Consider the following 19,933-nt stretch of genomic DNA (forward strand, 5'->3'; position numbering starts at 1 on the left):
GGGTACTGAACCAGTGGTGTTTGGGAGTGTATATGCCCCTCCTCCATTACAGTGGTCCTTGGCTGAGAGGCTGTTTGCGGTGTGGGCGGACATCCCAGAGCCCCAGGCTGTGCTGGGAGGGGATTGGAATGACGTAATGGATGTGCGTATTGCCCGCCGGAGACTGCAGGGGACGCTGACGGCCGCTGCCCCTACCCGGCTGAATGCGATGGTGGAAGGATTGGGCTGGGTGGATGTTTGGCGACACATGCATGCTAAAGTACGAGAGTATACCTATGTTTCTGCTGTACATGGCTCCTTTTCGCGGCTAGATTATGTTTTTGTGCCCAGTGCGTTTCTGAATAGGGTACGGGAGGCGGGGATCTTGCCTGGAGGATTGTCTGACCACTCCCCGGTGGCCGTCAGGATGGAATTGCATAGGAAACGTCAACCGTTGCGATGGAGGATGTCCTCGTGGCACCTTTAGCAGGCTGACTATATCCAACACATGCGGGGTGCGATCGCCCACTATTGGCAGGAAAACCTTGTAGAGAACATAGATGCGGTGGTGGTCTGGGAAGCCATGAAGCCCACTTTGAGGGGAATCGACATAGCATGGTGCGCAGCGGCGCGGTGCCGACGTCGAGAGGCCATCGTTGCGGCTGCGGCGCAGGTAGAAATTCTAGAACAGCGGTGCCAGAGAAGGGGAGACGATGTGGCGGTGCGGTTGCTCCTGCAGGCGCAACAGTCCTATGCATCTGTATAAATTGATGAGGCTCGACAAGCATGGCTGGCCACGCGGAGTAGAGTATACCAGTGGGGAGATAAGTCCTGTGCTATGCTCCATAGGCTATGTCAACATACCATGCAACCAATTACACTACCGGGTCTCACAGATGGGGACGGCGTAGCTATAACAGACCCAGCTGAACTAGCGGCGAGTTTTGCCCGTTATTATATGGAGCAATATGCACCGCAGGATTGTCTTCCGGCGGATGCGATCGATAAATTCATTGCTGACCTGCTCCCGAGGGCAGTCTCAGCTGAAACGAGAACAGCGCTAGACCTCCCTCTAACGGCGGAGGAGCTGGGAGACGCATTGGGGCAGCTCAACACAGGGAAGGCACCCGGGCCGAGCTGCTTTCCGTGTGAATTCTATAAGAAATTCCATCTCCAATTGGGGTCCCATTACAGGACCGCGTTGGAGGCAGCGCGGGAACTGGGTAGACTGCCAGCTGACTGGCGACACGCCGAGGTTGTGGTGTTCCAGAAGCCGGGTGGGCCCCCGGACCGGCATGACTCATATCGCTCCAAATCCCTGCTCAATATCAAGGCTAAACTGCTGGCTAAGGCGTTGGCGAACCGCCTTCTCCCATACGTAGCCGATCTGGCCCACCCGGACCAGGCTGGCTTCATGCCACGTAGGGCGACGCGGCACAACATCAGACGGGCGCAGGCGGCTGTCGACGCCATGGGGGCCACTGGAGAGCGGGCAGCTCTACTGTTAGCAGATATTGATAGGGCCTTTGATTCTGTAAGTTGGACTTATTTGTTCGCGCTCCTGCCATATCTTAATCTGGGCCCGGTGTTTATTTCATACATCAAACTGCTATATACAGATATCACTGCGTCCGTGCGTGTCTCCAGGGCAGTCTCGGAGAGGTTTCCAGTCGGTCGGGGGACCCGGCAGGGATGCCCGCTGTCCCCATATCTCTTTGCACTGGCCATGGAGCCCCTGGCCTCTTGGGTACGCATCAACGCGCAGCTACGGGGCTTCGTGTGGGGCGGGGGACTCACCGACAGGATTGCACTCTATGCGGACGAGGTCCTCTTCTTCCTTACGGATTTAAATAGATCGGGCCCCGAGTCTTGGAAATCATGCGCATATTTGGCGAGGTGTCGGGCCTTTGTCTTAACCCGCGTAAGTCCACCCTATGTGTGCTGGGTGACGGGGCAGGTGCGTACTCCTGGGCGTCGGCCTTGCAGGTGGCGGCCGGGGGATTGAAGTACCTGGGAGTGTTCCTGTCCGAGTCCGCAGACATTGCATTGGAGCGCAACGTGATACCAGTGTGGGAGAGGGTCCAGACGGACATCAAAACATGTTCCCGGATGCCTCTTATCATATTCGGTAGGTCTGCGATCTTTAAAATGGTCGCACTTCCGCGCCTTCTATACCAACTGCAGAATTACCCACACCAGATCGCACCTCAGGGGTTTCGGCAGGTCAATTCTGTTCTAGGCCGCTTCTTGTGCGCTGGAGGTGCCGCCAGGATGGCGCTGCGGACATGCTTTCTGTCCACGTATTGTGGTGGTCTTGCCACGTCGGATCTACTGTCCTATTATCAGGCCTCCCAACTGCTAGTACTAAACGAATGGTGGTACAGAGATAGAGGAGACCCAGCAAACGCCCTCGAGCGCTCGCTGATGGGAGACAACACGCTGCACACGATCTTGTACTCGGCCAGGCTGCGGAGGAGGTTGCCATGTGCCACTCAAGTGGTCTTTGTGATTTGGCGACAAGTACTGCGTCGCATGGGCTGGTGGGGTAGATTGACAGCAGAGACCCCGTTGTGGAAGAACGGGCGGCTCCCCGCACTGGCCTCGCTGGCGGGGTTTGGCGGATGGGATTCTGTCGGGATTTCTTCGCTTGGGCACGTTCTGACCGGGGTAACTCTAGTCCTTCCAGGAGCTTAGGACCGAATTCCATATGCCCAAGAACCAATTCTTCAAGTACCTGCAGTTTGTTTCGTCACGCGCTCGCGCCTAGCCTAGCTGGCTTGGAGTCGCTACCGGAATTCAGCCCAGTGGAAGCGAAAGTTTTCATGGGAGACCTCGGGGATAAGAAGGTATCCCGAATCTACCAAACACTAGTCACTCACTGCTCCTCTTCCTTACTTCCATTAAAGGATACCTAGGAGAAGGACGTTGGACCCATGGACGAAGATGATTGGAGGGAGGCCTTGGAGTCCCCGCGTGGGACTGCTATTGTGGTGCGACTCCGGTTAATCCAATTCAAATATTTGCACAGGGCTTACTATACCCGGGAGCGGTTGTGGAAGGCGGGCCTGATTGTGTCCCCGGAGTGCCTCCGCTGTGGAGCTGAGATTGGTACGCTGTTGCATACAGTATGGTCTTGTGTTGGCCTGACTCTGTTCTGGAATGGTGTTTGGAGCGGTCTGTCGGAGGTACTGGGATGGGATCTCCCCCGCACCCCCCGTTTGGGACTTATCCATGTGTTGGAGGGCGTCACCTTTTGTTATTGGGTCTAGTTGTTGCCAAGCGGGACCTGGCACAGGCATGGAAGGGTGAGCGAGCTCCCCCAATGAGAGCCTGGAAGGCCGGACTAGACTACTTCATGGGGCTGGAGCACCAGGTGTTTGAGGCCAGAGGATGCCCCCGAAAACATTACAAAATATGGAAAAGGTGGGCAGACTATAGGGGTTTGACTCTGGAGCCTCCAGCAGAACCGGAAGATGGGCTACATGTGGATGAGGACCTTCAGGCCTAGGGAGGCGCATAATGCCTAATACAATACAATCAAGTGATGAAGGCTTATTGTGATCACGTCCACCGGGCTAGGGTGGGATATCGGGTGGGTAGCGGGGATGTTGGGTAGCTGGGGGAGATGGGGGGGGGGGTTGTTCTTTTTATTGATTAGGTTTGTAATAATACAGAGACATGTCTTGCTACTTGGCAGTGATCTCCTGGCTGTGGAGAGCTGTATATATGCTTTTACCTGATCAATCAATAAAATTTGTTGTGAAAAAAAAAGAATTGAAGTGGAATCTCATCGTGTAAGATGGGCAGGATACCCGGTAAGTGCTGATTACTTAGCAACACAGATGAAGGTCCTCACAGAGACGCTCTTCGAAATGCGGGTACCTGCTTTGTTTTGCCAGTAGTCAGATCTTTTGACATTCCTTCCACCTCAAAACGAAAAATCCTCACCTAGGCGATTAAGTTGGAGTTGTAGCAAGTTATTTAGCTACGCATTACAAAAGGTGCATTAATTGGCTTGACAATTCATTTGAACTACATTCACTGCACAAGATAGTGAAACGTTTTTGTCCTCTTCGTCTGCATGAACTCTCAAGACCTACCTCATGGTATAGAGAAGATTTTGGAACAATATCGCTTCCAAAGAAGCCCCACACTCCCTAAACCTTCTAGGCCCAAGAAACGAGCCTAATCTCTGCAATTTCAAAGCTGTCCCTCATCTCACTCTAAGCCCTTCCCTTCTTCCCCCTTCTGCTCTTTCCTTTAGATAATTCTCTACCTCATACAATCAACAGCTCCCCTTTCAATTTTTCTGAATGACAAAGGTTTATTCAGACTGCGTCTAGAAGCAGGACATTTTACATTTGTTGCACATACTGCACAGAGATTTGGCGGCTTTCAGCAGCTGGAGTCCAGAGGGAGCTTACTGGGCCTGTGGGTTTTCCATATTATTCATAATCCCGACAGAACAGTAATTACCATCCTAATCAGAGCTAATGAAATATTCATGATGAGGCCAGTAGAGCTTGAGAAAGAGGATTTGAATGATCAAGACTCACCTGCTACCTTTTTTGCACGAAACTAGCTCAGGTAGATATGATAAAAGTTCACACTTCATATCCCCTAGTCTTTGGTTTCACCGTCAATGGTGGCAATAACAGAAATTAATGTGTCTTGAGATGTGCAAGCATATGTTAATGCAAACTAACCGCCAATGAGGAGGAAGCCGAATAGTAGAAACTTGGGCTCCGAGGGCCTCCGAAAGTCAATGGGACCAGGGTGCAACAGACTCCAGTAGAAAACAGAAGCTAGGAATGCAGTCACTAGGGCCGAAGAAGATCAAACCATCAAATGGCCAGTATGCAAAGGAGCCACTGGGGCCCAACAGCAAGGCACACAAAGAAGAGATGTCAGGAGGACTACAGAGTTAATAGCAGGCAGGAGGGTGTGTATAGAGCAGTCTGTGGTTTGTGCCCTGGCATGTGTTGGTATCAATCACAAGGAGTCCATTCAGTAGCGAGCAGAGTAGTGCTCAAAATGGTGGCACCCCGCGGCTGTTGTGTTTGTTCACGATGTTGCCTACATGGATCCCCAGGGGAATGTTCAGGGAACTGGACTCATTGATCACTGGGTTTCTATGGGGCCAGGGACGCAGGCATGTGGCGCTAGCTAGGTTTCAATGCCCGTGACAGACGGGGAACTAGCAGTGACCAATTTTCAGGCATACTATATCTCTTCACAGCTCTAGCGGTTTACGCAACGGATGGCAGGTAGACTGGACCCAGGCTTAACACTAGGGCCATTTGTTCCCACAATTGATAGATTATGGAGGTTTAACGAAGGAAAGACACTTACCTTATTGTGTGCTACAGAATTGTCCCCACCTAACTTGAAGCAAATAAAGAACTTTAGTGCAACTCAGCAGAGGGAGGGAGTGGAGGGCACAGCTGGGTTCTTCTGGGTGAGATGTCGCAGTATGTACAAAATATAAGTATAAGTATACATGCTTATATGTTGTGCTTAAACAAACCCTTATTAAATAATAATGTAAAAAAAACTAGCATGAGTAGCTATTGAGTCTAAAAGAGTATAGGAAGTTAGATCCACTAAAGTACAGTAACGGAGCTTTCAAGTAAATGGGGTGCCTTCAGGGTAAAGGTCCTGAACATGGAGGCTGTGTAAAAGTGTCAGGAAGAGACCAGGTCTTGATCTTGGGTGTGGGGCAAGAGGTTTAGAGATTTTCAGGAGTTGTGGTATTTCTGAAAAGAGGGGGATAGTTGAGCGGTGAGATGATAATCGGCGCAGGGATACAGTGCTTAATCTGTATAAAAAAAAGTAAGCGCTAGGACTAGCATCAGGAGGCCACTGCAGCTTACACCTCCCATTGCCTATGCCAGCGCTGACTAGGACAGTACCAACATAACTACAAACCATCCCACTCCTACAAGTATGACAATTCAGACCATTCCAAGCCCTCAAAGCTATAAGAAAGGCAAGAGTGGCAGGTATTAGTAATTTTAAACTAATATGGAAATAATAAACAACTGTAGTACTAAGCACTAAATTTGACAAACCACGCCACCATGTGGCAGACTGTCATAAGTATCAGTGTTGCCAATTAAGCGTGGACGCCGAGCACCCAAAACTATTGCCTCAAATTAAGCCCTTGGCTTAACACAAACACCCTGCAGGCCCATTGGTGCAAGGGCGCGTACACCTCTTCAAGGTACCCCAATTATTCAGTGGGCCTCAGTCATCCCAATGACTACGATGTGCGAGACTCGGGAGCCCCTCATTCTGCAGGGGTGCCCCATCATTTTGCGTTCCACCTCTGAACCAGATGTGCAATGATGTTCAACTGTTAATTCACACATGGGAAAAATTAAATAAAAAAACTCATACATGAGTTAGCTAGCTGTCCGACAGGTGGAAGCCTACAAAAAGCACAAATGGATCCAGGGAAGTTAAATAGTGTTTCATTGCATAACTGAGAATATTCTACAGAGAGACCAAAGGCAGAGTAGAAAACTAATGAAGTTTATGTTCTAATGAAGCTTTGTAGTGACAAAAGATTTTCCAAGCGTACACAGTAAGCTGAGACGGAGGTTTTGGGGAGAGGATGTAGCCTTACAGTTCGAGCGGTCGGCCTAGACGCTGCGGAACTGGGTTCGAGTCTCGGCAGGGACACTCAACATCCTGGGATTCTGGGCAAATCACTTACACGCACCGTGCCTAACAAAGCATTAATGTGTCCGTCTGTAACAAATGGGTGCTCATGTAAGGCCCTCTGATACCTTCGGGTAATTTTTGCACTATATAAAACTCGAGAAAAAAAAAAAAGGAGTCCATTAAAGAATATGTTCATGGGCAGGATGTTGTCAACAGGGAAAGGGGTCAGTGGTGGATATTTCTGTGTACTCTGAGTAAATAAAAGTAGATTTGTGTTTAGCCTGTGTTCTTCATGCACCAATCAGTTACAAGTTGTAGTATGATTTGCTACTTGTCGGAAACTGAGTTTAGAACAGAGCATGTGGAAGATCATTTAGACATCAGTAAATTTCCAAGATTTATGTTTAGTTAACCGAACAATGTGCATATATAATTAACGTAAGTCGAACAAGAAAGGTGGGGCTAATCTGGAAGTGGAGTAATAGAAAAGTTAAAAAGATGATGAAATGTGGCAAAACCAGCCCTTCTAAGATACAGTAAAACATATGTCTTAATCGAAAAGGTCACGTTTAAGGAAGCTTTCTAGAGACGCATAAGGCAAGTTATGTAGAGAAAAGGCTGGCTCTTGAGCATGTGACTTCATACCCCTCAGGAGACTTGTGTTCCATCTATGGCTAACAGTTTTGAGAGCAGATCAGACATCAATTGTTAAGACCTTTCACCAGTCTGAGTAAATTTGCAATGCTTAAGCACATTTTTGCAGGTAAGCCGATGCCTTGTACTCTCTATTTCCTTATTTTTCCATCACCAGTGGCAGCATAATTCTTTCTTAAGTGTGCATGCGGTCTATGTAACCGCTCTCCTCAGGTGGCTATATAACCGCTCCCCGTCAACAGGCTGCAAATTATAGAGATAACATGCATAGGATTTTCCACCATGGCCAACACCCAAAGATACTACCTCACCCACCTTTTCCAAGATAGACCATGCCATACTCTCGCCCCTGTGGTGTCTTGTATTCCACAGTGAAGCAAACCTCCTTGCCAATTAGTTTCTTCCGCAGGAACTCACGAGCTGGAAAAGCCCAGGGCTGAAGGAAAAAAAAAAGAACAGAAATGGTATCATTAAACAGGGAAAGCAGAAGGCCTTCATTTCACATGTAAGACTGACCGTGGATATAAGAGAAATCCACCACCACACAAACAAAAGAGTACAATGCAATATCTGCCTGTCAAACATGGATTCAACTCCATTTTATAGGAAAGAACTAGATAAAAACTCGGACGTATTGTTCATTTCAATTATAACACTTAATATAAGGACTGTATTTAAAGGATATGTACACATACAACATATGTTCAATTACCACGCTACACTGAAAACATTACCGATGACATTGGTTGACAACAATCTGGCCAAGGCGCATTTATACAGACAGCAAGACTCTAAACAAATACACAATAAAAGTTGCACCTTAAAATGAGGGAATACAAACAAATATCGAATTCAAATTGTAGGACCCCAAAATCACATTTCTTTATGGATTCAGTATATGAATGAAGTCTTGTGTATACAGAATGATACAAAATATCAACTTAATTTTTTCACAACATTGCTTAAAGCAGAAGACTCATCTCTATTCATCTGTGTGTGGTTACACATCTCAACACATCAACTACATTAACTGTGGGTTATCTGAATGCTACCATCTTTAAGCCTGACCAATACTGTTACATTATGGGTCATATCTTTCTAAAACAATGCAGGATAATTGAATTGGCAAATTTTCTTACAGAAGAACTGTACTTGCAGTGATTTTAGAAACCAAGCAAAAATCACGAAGACCAAAATTCACAAAAGAGACTAGCCCCACAGAGCTTTCAAGCAAGCAATGTAAACCCTGCTGAGAAGCACAGCTGGAAACTAAACATATGATATTACAGAGGACAAAATCTCAGCCAATACTACCCTTGATCCACTAGCAAATCAGATGAAAAAACAGGTTAAAAATATTGGAAATTCTTAGAGATCAGCACACTTATTTTACAGCACCCTGTTTTGCATTTAAAAGGGAAAGGAATCCAAAGACTCAAATGGTACATGCACGAAAAAATCCTGTGTCTAATATAAAAACTCATGACTGGCATATATGGTGCACATTTCAAATGGAAAATATCCAAAGTACATTGAAAAAACTGAAGTATACAAACAAGTGACAGATGAAATTCTTGTATTCATCTAAACAACTGGTAATTATTTAGGCTCCAATCCAGTCCATTTTTTTCACACCATGCCACCTGTTTGGACCCAGTCATATGCAAATCAGTCTTGATCCCACTCCAATCTGCACAGTCTAGCCCGAACGGTCAGGCCAGGTTCTCCACAAGCCAGAACACAAGAAGCCCAACATTGGTGTGGCCCCAATTGGGGCTCTTCAGTTGGGGGTAGCTTGGTTTCAGTGGCACAGGGCGCACAAGGCCCCCGTCTGGACATACTCATCATACTTAGGGTGTCACAATGAAGTAAACAAATAAGTCTTCGATTGCTTGGGTTCCCTGGCCTGGAACTTTACTATTGGAGCAGGGTCAAGACGGGTTTGCATATGGCTGGGTCCAAACTGAATTCAACGTACATGTAAGAGCAAACACTGTAGAATGGCCAAATCTGTCAATTTTCCAGTCTTGATTCTCCATATAGCACCGAAAGTGCCCTTCAGATTTTTGTGGGCTCTGTAGAGTTTATACCCCAATTTAAATACTAGAACTCGGGCAATTAAAGCTGAAGACAACCTTTCAAACATCTGGAAACGTATGATAAATGCAATCTATTTCCGATAGACTTTGCACAGTACATGTTGGCATTTGTTCATTGCACTACAGAAGGCTACTAAGATGTATCCAGAACCTGCACACAATCCAGAAGGATGAGGGATATTTAGAATAGTGCTCATGTTGAATGGCCGAATCTGAATTTTCAGTTAACAGTAAGACAGGAGTACATTGTAGGACTCAGTCTTGTGAAACAGACCGGTCTAAATTGTGACCATTCACTTATTGATATTTCAATGGTTATCTTATATCCACACTGCCAGCTACACAAGGGTGAAGTAGAGTTCAGCCCCAAAAGCTTGACCCGGGTAACTGTGTCCTCTTGTGGCACTAGAGCAAGCAAAATGTATCCCCAAAGATTCCCAGACTCCAGTTGGTGAGGTTATACCGGAAACTAACTTCTGAAAAAACAACGTTTTTCCTTGGTATTAACTATTCCGGCTAGGGAGGCCCATGATAGCTTTTCTGCCACCCCTACTAATCCTATGCTACCCTTGGGGATTACCCTTCAAGAAGTTGAAATTGCCATCAGTAAGAGCAAAGGAGGGAAGGCACCGGGACCGGATGGGGTCCCGGTTGACCTGTATAAATCCAACCTGGCACTTTGGAGTCCACTCCTGACCCAGGTGTTCAATGCATTTGTTAGTGATAGAACACCATCCACATGGAGTGAATCCATAATCCTGCCGATCTATAAGAAGGGAGATAGAGGAGACGCTAAGAACTACCGCCCTATTTCCCTCCTGGATTCCTCACTCAAAATCATGAGTATATTTTTATTAGCGCGATTGGAGGAATGGGCTGAGGATAATAATATTCTTGCGGATTCTCAATTTGGTTTCCCTAAGGGCCTTGGGACAATAGAGCAGTGCATCAACCTAGATCTCATTATAGGGAAATATACTAAAGCGAAATAGGGCTCATTATTCCTTTGTTTCGCTGACCTTTCAAGTGCATTTGATCTGGTGGACCATTACTTTGTTATGGTCCACATTACTCGAAATGGGAGCTCCAACAGCCATAATATACTTCCTGGCCAGACTATATAACAAGCTTTCAGCCCAGATTCGCTTTGGCCCGGCAGGGGAATGCACCAAGAAGATCAGGGTCAAATCTGGTATAAGGCAAGGCTGTGTGCTGGCCCCGTTACTTTTCTCCCTTTTTATAAACTCTATGGAGTCCGAATTAAAGAGGGTTCACGCTAACTCCCCGCAGATTGAAGGCCACCCAGTCCCGGTACTGCAATATGCAGATGATATGGTCCTTCTCTCGAGAACCCCAAACGGTCTTCAAAATCTTATGAACTATTTTTATGATTTTATCCAGGGGAGAAAACTAAAAATTAATAACTCTAAGACCTTCATTATGACTTGTGGGAAAAAGATGAAACAACTTAAACCATTCCAATTTAAAGAACACAGAATAGAGGTTGTGGACAAATTTTGTTATCTTGGCGTAACTTAATAGTAGTGGGTCATGGGCAACCGAGATTTTAAATGTGAAGGCCAAGATGGGCAAAAGCTCCTCGGGAGTATTTAGTTTTGCCTCAAAACTCGGCAGTCGTCGCATCTTAGATACGTTAAATATCTACAAGCATAGATGCGCATACATTGCCCTATACGGTTCAGGTGTATGGGGATACTGTAACCATGGGGATCTGCAAGTTACAGAGAATCAGTTCCTCAAAAGGCTCCTGTGCCTCCCCTCTTCGGCATCCACCGAATTGACTCATAAAGAGGTTGGGCTAGACTATCTGACAGATTTAACGGGCATGAGACCCCTTATGGTTTGGAGGTCAATCTGGGCAAAGGACGAAACAGGATTCACCAGGCGAATTATCCTAGACTGCCTTCGGCTGGACAATGTTCGCAAGATCCCCTGGTTAAAATACGTTCTTAAGTCCTATAAAGAAATTTATAACCTGGACATTCTTGATGACCCTTCAAGTGCCGTTAATATACCCAAGTAGGAGGTTAAAAATGCTTACTTGGGGACTAAATCCAATTTGCGTAGAGTCCAATGTAGCCATTTTACAACCCATGTTTTTTACCATTCTAACAAGGTCGGCAAGGGCATGCCTCTGTATTTAAAAGAAATTACCAAACAATCCCATCAGTTTGTTCTCACTAGGCTGAGACTAGGTATTGTCCATAATTTGGTGGCATTCCCACGGATGAAAATATACAGTTCAAGCCCTTGCCAATGTGATGGTACCACCAAGCAAAGCACACTGCACTTTATGCTAATTTGCCCATTATACTTCCACATCCGACTAGGTTATCTTAAACCTGTTTTTAAGAAATACTCTGTGTCCACTACTGCCCATGCCATGAATTTACTATTTGCACTTGACACTTTGGATATCTGCTTTTTTACTGCTACTTTTATTCTAAAAGCTGTGTCTCATAGGAAAAGTCTGTTTTTTTTAAGCATGACCTATTTTGCACAAAACCTATTGTATGGCCGAATATTTGTCCCCAACTGAGTTGCTCCATTTATTGTGATCTATGTTTTTTGCTGTGTATTTTACCCTGCAATTTTTATCATTGTATGCTTTTATAACTGTGTATAAATAGTCAAATAAAACTTTGAATTTGAATCTAAAGACTGCGACGATACAGCAGGGTTGCCAGGGCCACCCAATAACAGACACTGATTGGAATAAGAATGTTGAGGGTCCACTTCCTTTCAGAACGAAAATATTAAACTGGCAATGATAAAACTCTGCAGAGTGTTTTGGGCAGTCAAAGATTACCTCTATTTCATAGGGTCCTATGAAACATTTTACAAATTTAAAATGTTTGGAAGCGTCTACTGCACAAAATGCAGCAGTATAAAAACTCATTAATTCCATGGGTGCTGTGAAATATTTCATGGCTCCTGTGAAATACTGTATACATTAATAAAATGAGAGCTACATTTTCCACAGGGTTCACCGTGCTCATGACCCTGTCCTAAATATCCAAGAAAATAAACAAGTTTGATAACCAAGGGCACTTCATCTGCAAACGTGTCAAAATTAGCCAGGAAAGTGCCTTATTTAATATCCTAGCTACATTGTTTTTTTTCAGTAAATGGATTTCAGACAGTCCTGCAGGTTTGCTAGCGGAGGCAGATCTGCTTCTGCATATATGAAAAGGATTCCATATGCATACAGATGGCCTCTTAATTTAGTCAGTCACACTTTCGTAATTTGCCTACCTCGTCAGGTGTATCCTTGGAATCTGGCTGGGCGACAGCTGCACGTCGAGCAAGGGCTCCAGCTCGGATATTGCTGAGGTTGATTTGTCTCTCAGGCGGTGGACCTCCACGAGGCTGGCCTCTGACAATAATGGCAACACCAGAGAGAACCTGGAGAAAAAGGACACCATATTTGAAAAAACACAATTGCAACTATGAAAAAGCCTTCAATTTTATTTTGCGAAGTGTCCTGATCCCAAATTCGACTTTAATCATTTCAAGAAGTCCAACACTGGACATTTATTTATAATTTGAAAACTAAAATAGCATTGCTTTACAGCGCTTAAAATGACTGATCAATTAATGCTGCAACCTTACAGGAAAGGAAGTGGCCATTTATCCTCCTGGCAGCCACAAAATACAGAATCTCTGCTATTTACCCAGCGACTGGCAAAATAGTATATAATCCCCATATATCAGACTTCCTAAATATCTCACACTTTACTATTTATCTGGAAGCAGGTTAAATAGAGATCATGTACTATTTGACCAGTGCCTGGACCAATACTGTTTGGGAGGTATTTATTTAGCTAAAGGGGCTACACCCAATGGCTGGGTAGAGGCCATTTTGCAAGGAGTATGTAGGAAATCGTATGAAGCATTTGAAAGCAAGTGCACAAATGAAGTTGAGCTGTTAACAGATAAAATAGTAAAAATCAATTTAGAATACATACAGTTCTATTAAAATAATGACTTTTTTTTTAAAATGTAGCAATCGAGCTTATTTTTCAGGATAAGGCACAGATACTTTGTGCTGCAGCCTGGAAGCATTTAGCGGTTGTCAAAGAAGGAGCACGTTTTTAATACACATTACACACGTTTTCCTCCCACATGACAGTATATGGTCTTTACTTCTGGTCATGATCCTCCTTTTGAAAATTTGAGGACTGAGCTCATTTTGGGCATGTATGGAAAGCTTTGTGATAGTTCCAAGCTGCCTTTTTAACAGCACTGTGCTTGCTTAGTATTTCAGGTCTGGCAACACGCAGTAGCTAACAAGCAGCAGCAAACAGGAGTGCAGAGCCACCAGGTGGTATCTGGGTCACAGAAGGAAGGGCACTGACATAATGCAATTGGAGCTAGGGACAGTGTTTGAGGGCACGTACCAGAGGCAAAATAGGTGAAAAAAGTGACCAGGTTTCTGTGGAATAGAGGGGAGGGAAGTGAAAGCAAGAGACAGGTAGGCAAAACGTCTAGGTTATTCACAAGAAACGTATCTATTCACACAGCTGCCTGCTAAGAAATAATTCTCACACTATTCACTCAGTGTAGTGGGGTGAGTCATAGATGCCTATTTGTCTATCATCAGTAGCCCCCCGCTCCAGACATTTTAATAACCTACCCAATGGATCTTGGGAATTGTAGATATGTTATTAAAAAGCTAAGCAGTGTTTTAAGTGTGCTGGGCCCCATCTTATTGAGGCCTCATTTCTGTCCTGGGCTGTGTTCTCGGAGCAAAAAAATCTGGAATTCAAAAAAATGATAATAAGAGTGACAGTTTTGGAAGCTATATCTGTCTAAACACAGTATGGAGGAGGAAGGAAGACTGGTAGGAGGAGATTGGGGAGGATGAGGCTGGCCAGTAGGAGGAGAAGGACTAGGAAGTGGGCCAACAGGAGGGCTAAGGTTAACAGAGCCCTGAAGACCAGGACAAGGGCCTGAGATACCAGATTCACAAGAGTGACAAGGGCAAAGGGAACAGGAACAAAGAGATGAGGAGGATCAGGAGAAAGATCGCAAGAGGTACCAGGATCCAGGTATGAAGGATTAGGAGGGTGTGGAAGGAAAGCACAAGGACATAGGCAGGGCCAGATGGATCAGATTGACTGAGGGAAGGAGAAACAAGGCTGAGGACCAGCAAGACAAGAAGGGGTACAAGGATGAGAGAACACCAATCAGGACCAGGGGACTATGGTCCAGAGTCCGAGACTCAGGTTTGCAAACCCAAGAGCACCAGTACCAAGAGAAAGAATAACCAGGACCACAAATCAGATCAAGTACAACCAGGGGGGCAGAAGCAGAAGAAACAGGACAGGGAAAACCGGAAGGACCAAAGCTAGCATGACCCGGAGGAATAGAAAAGGACCAAAATGTCTAAGTATAGTGGGACCAGAAGGTCCATGAGGCGCAGACTCATGAGGACCCTAAACCAGATTGGCAAGAACTACATGAACTAGAGTGACATGCAACATAGGACCTACGAGGACCACAGCTAACGTGACAAAGGAGAGCCAGAACCAGGAGGCGCAGTATTAGGAGGACCATGACTAGCAGAACAGAACCTAGAGCATTAGGTGCCGATGCAAAGGGAAAAAGAGCCAGAAGTACACATTTTAAAAAGGACCAGGGCAAGGATGATAAGTGGGACCCAACCAAGAGAACGAGGAAGATCAAAGCACAGAGGCGCAGTAGGTTAAGGCTCTGGCATACCATGACAAGATTGAGTCGATGAGTAGGAAAGGAGGGGGGGGGGGGACAGGACTAGGGGAGTTGGATCACAGAAGCCAGGATGACCAAGCTGGGTGGCGAGGATCAGGATGGCCAGAACAAGGAAGATCAGGACAAGTTTATGCAGAACCAGGATTACAATGGACAGAAAGAGTTGGGAGACAAGGGGCAGGTGTATTATGAAAAGATGGAGGACCAGGAGAACGAGTCCGATCAAGAGCAGATGGACTGCAGTAAAAAGGACTAAGAGCCAGATGGAGGAGGAGGATTAGGTGGAACAAAGATCAGATAGGCAAGAAGGTGGGGGGGGGGGTCACACCCCAGGGGACTAGGACGTGCAGTGCCATGCGGAGCAGGGAGATCAGGACGTGCAGTAGCAAGTGGAGCAGGAGCACCAGGACCTCAGGTAATTGGACTAATCAGAAAGACCAGGACAAGCAAAGGGGGCCTGCTCAAGACCAAGTTGGCCAGGTCCAGCTCAAGAGGATTTAATAAGGAAGAATCAGTACCAGGTGATAAAAAAAGGAGTCCGGTCTGGGGAGATCAGGATGGCCCAAACCATGAAAACTAGAAGGGATGTTGGGTTTTAACAAGGGTGGTCTGTGAAGGCTGGTAGAAGGGTTTGAAAAACGGAGAGGGCTAGTCAGCAAAAATGGTAAATGGTCGACAAAGGAGGGGTCAAACAGTTAGGGCAATCACAAAGGGAAGCTCTGGGTCAAAAGAGGCTCTGACAAGTAGATGAAGAGATCAGGGTTGCTGCAGATTAATGGGCTCAGTTGGCCTGCAGAAGGACTCTGTTACAAAGGGCTTAGGTTGCCAGCCGTGTTAGGACTATGAATCAAGGCCAGCAAATGGTAGGTTCAGCACAAGACAAGTAGTCTGAACCTCTGAAGGTGGCTGAGGAGTGATAGATGTATATGTGTGGCAGAAGTGTTTGAAGGCCTGTGAAGACGCTACACGTGTCTAGAGCAGTAGTCCGCGAAACTCTGAAGGTGGCTGAGGAGTGATGGAGGTATATGTGTGGCAGAAGTGTTTGAAGGCCTGTAAAAACGCTACACGTGTCTAGAGCAGTAGTCCGCGAAACTCTTGGATATCACAGATCCTTGAATATTGATAATTAGGTGGTACGGCTGAGGACAGGGCTAGAAGGGCTGTAATGTCAGCAAAGATCATGCAGAAGAAGTTGTCTAGGTGCTGACAGATGCGCTCTAAGGTCAATAGTAAAAAAGTAAGAGCAGCGAATGATGTATTCTGAAGATAATAGAGAGAGTATAAGAACCACAAAAGAGTTTGTGATCCTCAATGAGCAACATATGGGTTAAATAGTCCATGAGGGCTGGCAAAGGGATGAACAGATGCTTCAAGGGCAGCAAGGGTGGTCCATGGGAGACAAAAGAAAGTATAAGATGGCAAAACGGAGTACTGGAAGCCATCTGAAAAAAACAAGTTACTTACCTGTAGACTGTGGTCCTCCAGTATTGATATCTTTCATACATTCACATGCTTTAATCTTATAAGTCAATGTGTGAGTCGCACGGTACTTAATTAAGCAGTACTAAAAGGAGTAAATTAGAAAGCATTGCAAAAGCAATTGCATTTATTAACCAATTCTCATCCTTATAAAAGACCCAAACTTCAACCAATGAGGTAAAAGCTCCACGACCAAATACTGCATAACTTTCACTCTTTAGCCACTGGCTGTGTTAATAGTGAAACTTTTTTGCTGTTTCTTCAACCACACAGGAAATAGTCAGCTAATTAGCCACAGACCGGGTAAATTGTAAACTTTCTTTGCTATCTGCATAAAAGCCAGTCAAACCGGACATTATGTCTGCCAATGAGCCAGCAGCCAGGTAAATTCTGAAATTCCATTGTTACTGCAAGGCACTGATCAAATGATCCGTACTTTGATATTTACCCAACAGCCAGGTACAAACTGAATTTACTTATTTACTGGCCAAATTGCACATATTGTCTGCAATTTTTCCTGCAACTGGGTTAAGAGTGAACTTTAACAATTTGCACACCAACTGAACAATTATGCACATTCTCTACTATTGAACGAAAGGCTAGGTGACAAGTAAAACGTCTCAATTTCCACAACCATAGTACAAACAGTGCATAATCTTTACTATTTAGCAAGAGACTGGATAAATAGTGACGTTTCTTTGCTATTTGCAAGGCCACCGGACAAACAGTAAAGGTCTTCAATTTGGCCACAGGGCCAGGTAAACAGTAAAGTGCATTTGCTCTTTGAATGGTTTCTGGCTGAGCAGTAAACAATGTCTGCTATTTATCGAGCCGCTGGATAAAGAGTTACGGTCCCCTACGATTTGCGCATTGAATGCGTTTTCTATTATATTAATCTTTTGTGCTTGTGAGGAAGTATCTCCTCCTATCATGGTGATCCATAGGGAGTTGTTCAGATTTGTACCACATGATAGGGTTTTGTCAGGCTGCTCACAATATTCTTCTGCACTTGTTCGGGTATTGGTTCCATTCCCGACATAGGAAAAGATGTCGATGACGAAAGAGTGAGTGATTTGGCGAGAACCTGCCAAACGTTCTTTGAGGGTTGCTTACGTAAGGCACTTCCTATACACACATTTTTTACATACATTTAGTATTCACCGTGAGGCATGGGACCGGATTTGGTTTTAAGTAGACATAAAATGGAGCTGTTCAGATATATGCAACAGAACCATCCCCGCTTTCAATTTAAACAAGGGGAAGCGCCTGGAGCGTATCTACTGGATGTGTGTTGAGTAACAAGAGCCTTTTATGTTTTTGATTGATGTGCTGAGTGGAGGGCACCCTGGACACTTTTACCTCTATTGCTCCTCTTTAACCCTTTCGCTGTGGCGGCTATTCCGCCACAGCGCTAAAGGGGCGGGGTGGCCGCGCGGCGGCCGCATGCTGGTGACAGAACCGCTCCGTCACCAGCCGCGGTTGAGCTGTGCTGGTGACGGAGCGGTTCCGTCATGACCCGCCCTGCTCAATACAACTGCCGCGCAGGCGCGAAATCAGCGCCGCGCAGGCGCGGCGGCCGGGCCATGACGGAACCGCTCCGTCATCAGCACAGCCCAACCGTAGCTGATGACGGAGCGGTTCAGTCATCAGCAGGGGAGGGGTTAACAGTGATTAATATGTATAAAGAGCATGCCATTCTAAAATACTTAAGCATCTGGAAATAGGAAATGAAGGGCAAGCTAATGCAGTGCAGATTCTTAAATTGGAACCGTCTTCCAAGCACCGAGGGTTGCTATATACTTACAATGGCTTTTAAGCTTTAAAGTTAGTGAAGAGTCCACAAAAGAAATAAAAAGATAAGATAAAATAAAAAATAAAGCAAACTACACTCCCACAGATGCCACAAAACGTAGGGACCTTAAGAATGAGGAACATTCCAAGTTACCTGTGGATAAATTAGCGTCACACTGTTTTCACGAAATGCTGCGTCTACTACGGTCTCAACTGCTAGAAGTAGAAGACACTAACGATGCATTAAGGCTATCCTAGTAACAGACTTGTGCTGAAGTGACATCGTGCAGTTGCCAATTAATGAATGCTGTAAGGCTAAAAGATAGTATAGAAAACAGTTGGTCCTCGACATATATTTAACATATAACACAATTATTGCATTTGGTCAAGTTATTTTTCGTCAAACCCAGACTGAATCTGTATTGTTGGTTTAATAGGTGATACTAGCCCACATTGTCAAGATATCATACAGAAAGCACCAAGAACGTTAGGATTTGAAAGGAATCCAATCAGATTGGCATGTTTAATGTACAATTCAACAAAGTTTAGAATTTAGCATATCTTTATACACATATTTACATTAATAATAAACAAAGATATATTCCTACAATAAAAGAGAAACGTGCACAGAGAAAGATCAACGGGTCTTCGCGTATTGGAATGCGGAAGTATGCATTCCAATACGCGAAGTGGAACTGGCAAGCCGTGCGGCACGTTCTGTTAGAGGACTAATTTCTCCGTGTTGAATACAGCGAATTTAGCGGTTCAATTCAAATTCTTTGGAAAGCATCCCCGAACTAAGCGGTGGTATTAATCTGTGAACTACTAACTTCTGAGTGCGGACAAAACGTCGCACTGATGTTGATGCACCACAAAAGGGTGCCCAATGACAATGGTTTTTAACCTACGTGCACTCTGAAAGAATTTTTGCGCCCCTCCCCCCAAATCCCGTCCTGATGAAGACCCGTTGTTGAGGATTCGAACTACCCGTTTTATGGTTGGGTCGAAACATCAATGATAATTCCCTGTGGGAGCCTGCACCTATTAACCCCTGCCCCTTGCCACATTTCCAAATCCCTTTGCCAACTGTGCAAATTAAGGACAACGGAACTTTGTATAACATACAAGCTAGTAAAAAAGAAGTACATTTTTTACAAGCGTTCTCTAGAGCAGGCTCAATTTCTTGTATATAAATAATCTACACTTTGTTTCTCTGATCCTCTTGATCATTCACTTGAGCACACACTTTGATGTGGGGATACCTGCCTATCAGCTTCAAAAACTCCAGCTAATTCAGAACCAGGCTGCCCACTTGGTGTTCCACCAACCTAAACACCAGCATGTCTCCCCCCTTCTAAGGAGCCTCCATTGGCTCCCAGTGGCCAAACGGTGCTCCTTCAAACTTGGATGCACCATATTCAAATCTCTCCATAACCGCGCCCCTGAATTCATCTCCTCCAAGCTAAAGAGATACCTTCCTACCCGTAATCTCAGATCTTCTGCTGATAACC

General features: G+C 45.4%; 1 protein-coding gene across 1 annotated transcript in view; it reads right to left on the bottom strand.

Annotated features, from left to right (window-relative positions):
- Positions 1–19,933, bottom strand: part of SND1 (staphylococcal nuclease and tudor domain containing 1) — a 2,099,018-nt gene that overhangs the window by 1,994,847 nt on the left and 84,238 nt on the right. Inside the window, exons 2-3 of the mRNA XM_086918876.1 lie at positions 12,675–12,824; positions 7,615–7,735 (exon numbers count right to left, since the gene is read on the bottom strand). Of these exons, the coding sequence (XP_086775002.1) occupies positions 7,615–7,735; positions 12,675–12,824 (271 nt within the window). The remainder of the gene's footprint in view (positions 1–7,614; positions 7,736–12,674; positions 12,825–19,933) is intronic.

The sequence above is a fragment of the Lissotriton vulgaris genome, chromosome 1_1 (genome assembly GCF_964263255.1).
Source record: "Lissotriton vulgaris chromosome 1_1, aLisVul1.2, whole genome shotgun sequence".
Classification (NCBI taxonomy): domain Eukaryota; kingdom Metazoa; phylum Chordata; class Amphibia; order Caudata; family Salamandridae; genus Lissotriton; species Lissotriton vulgaris.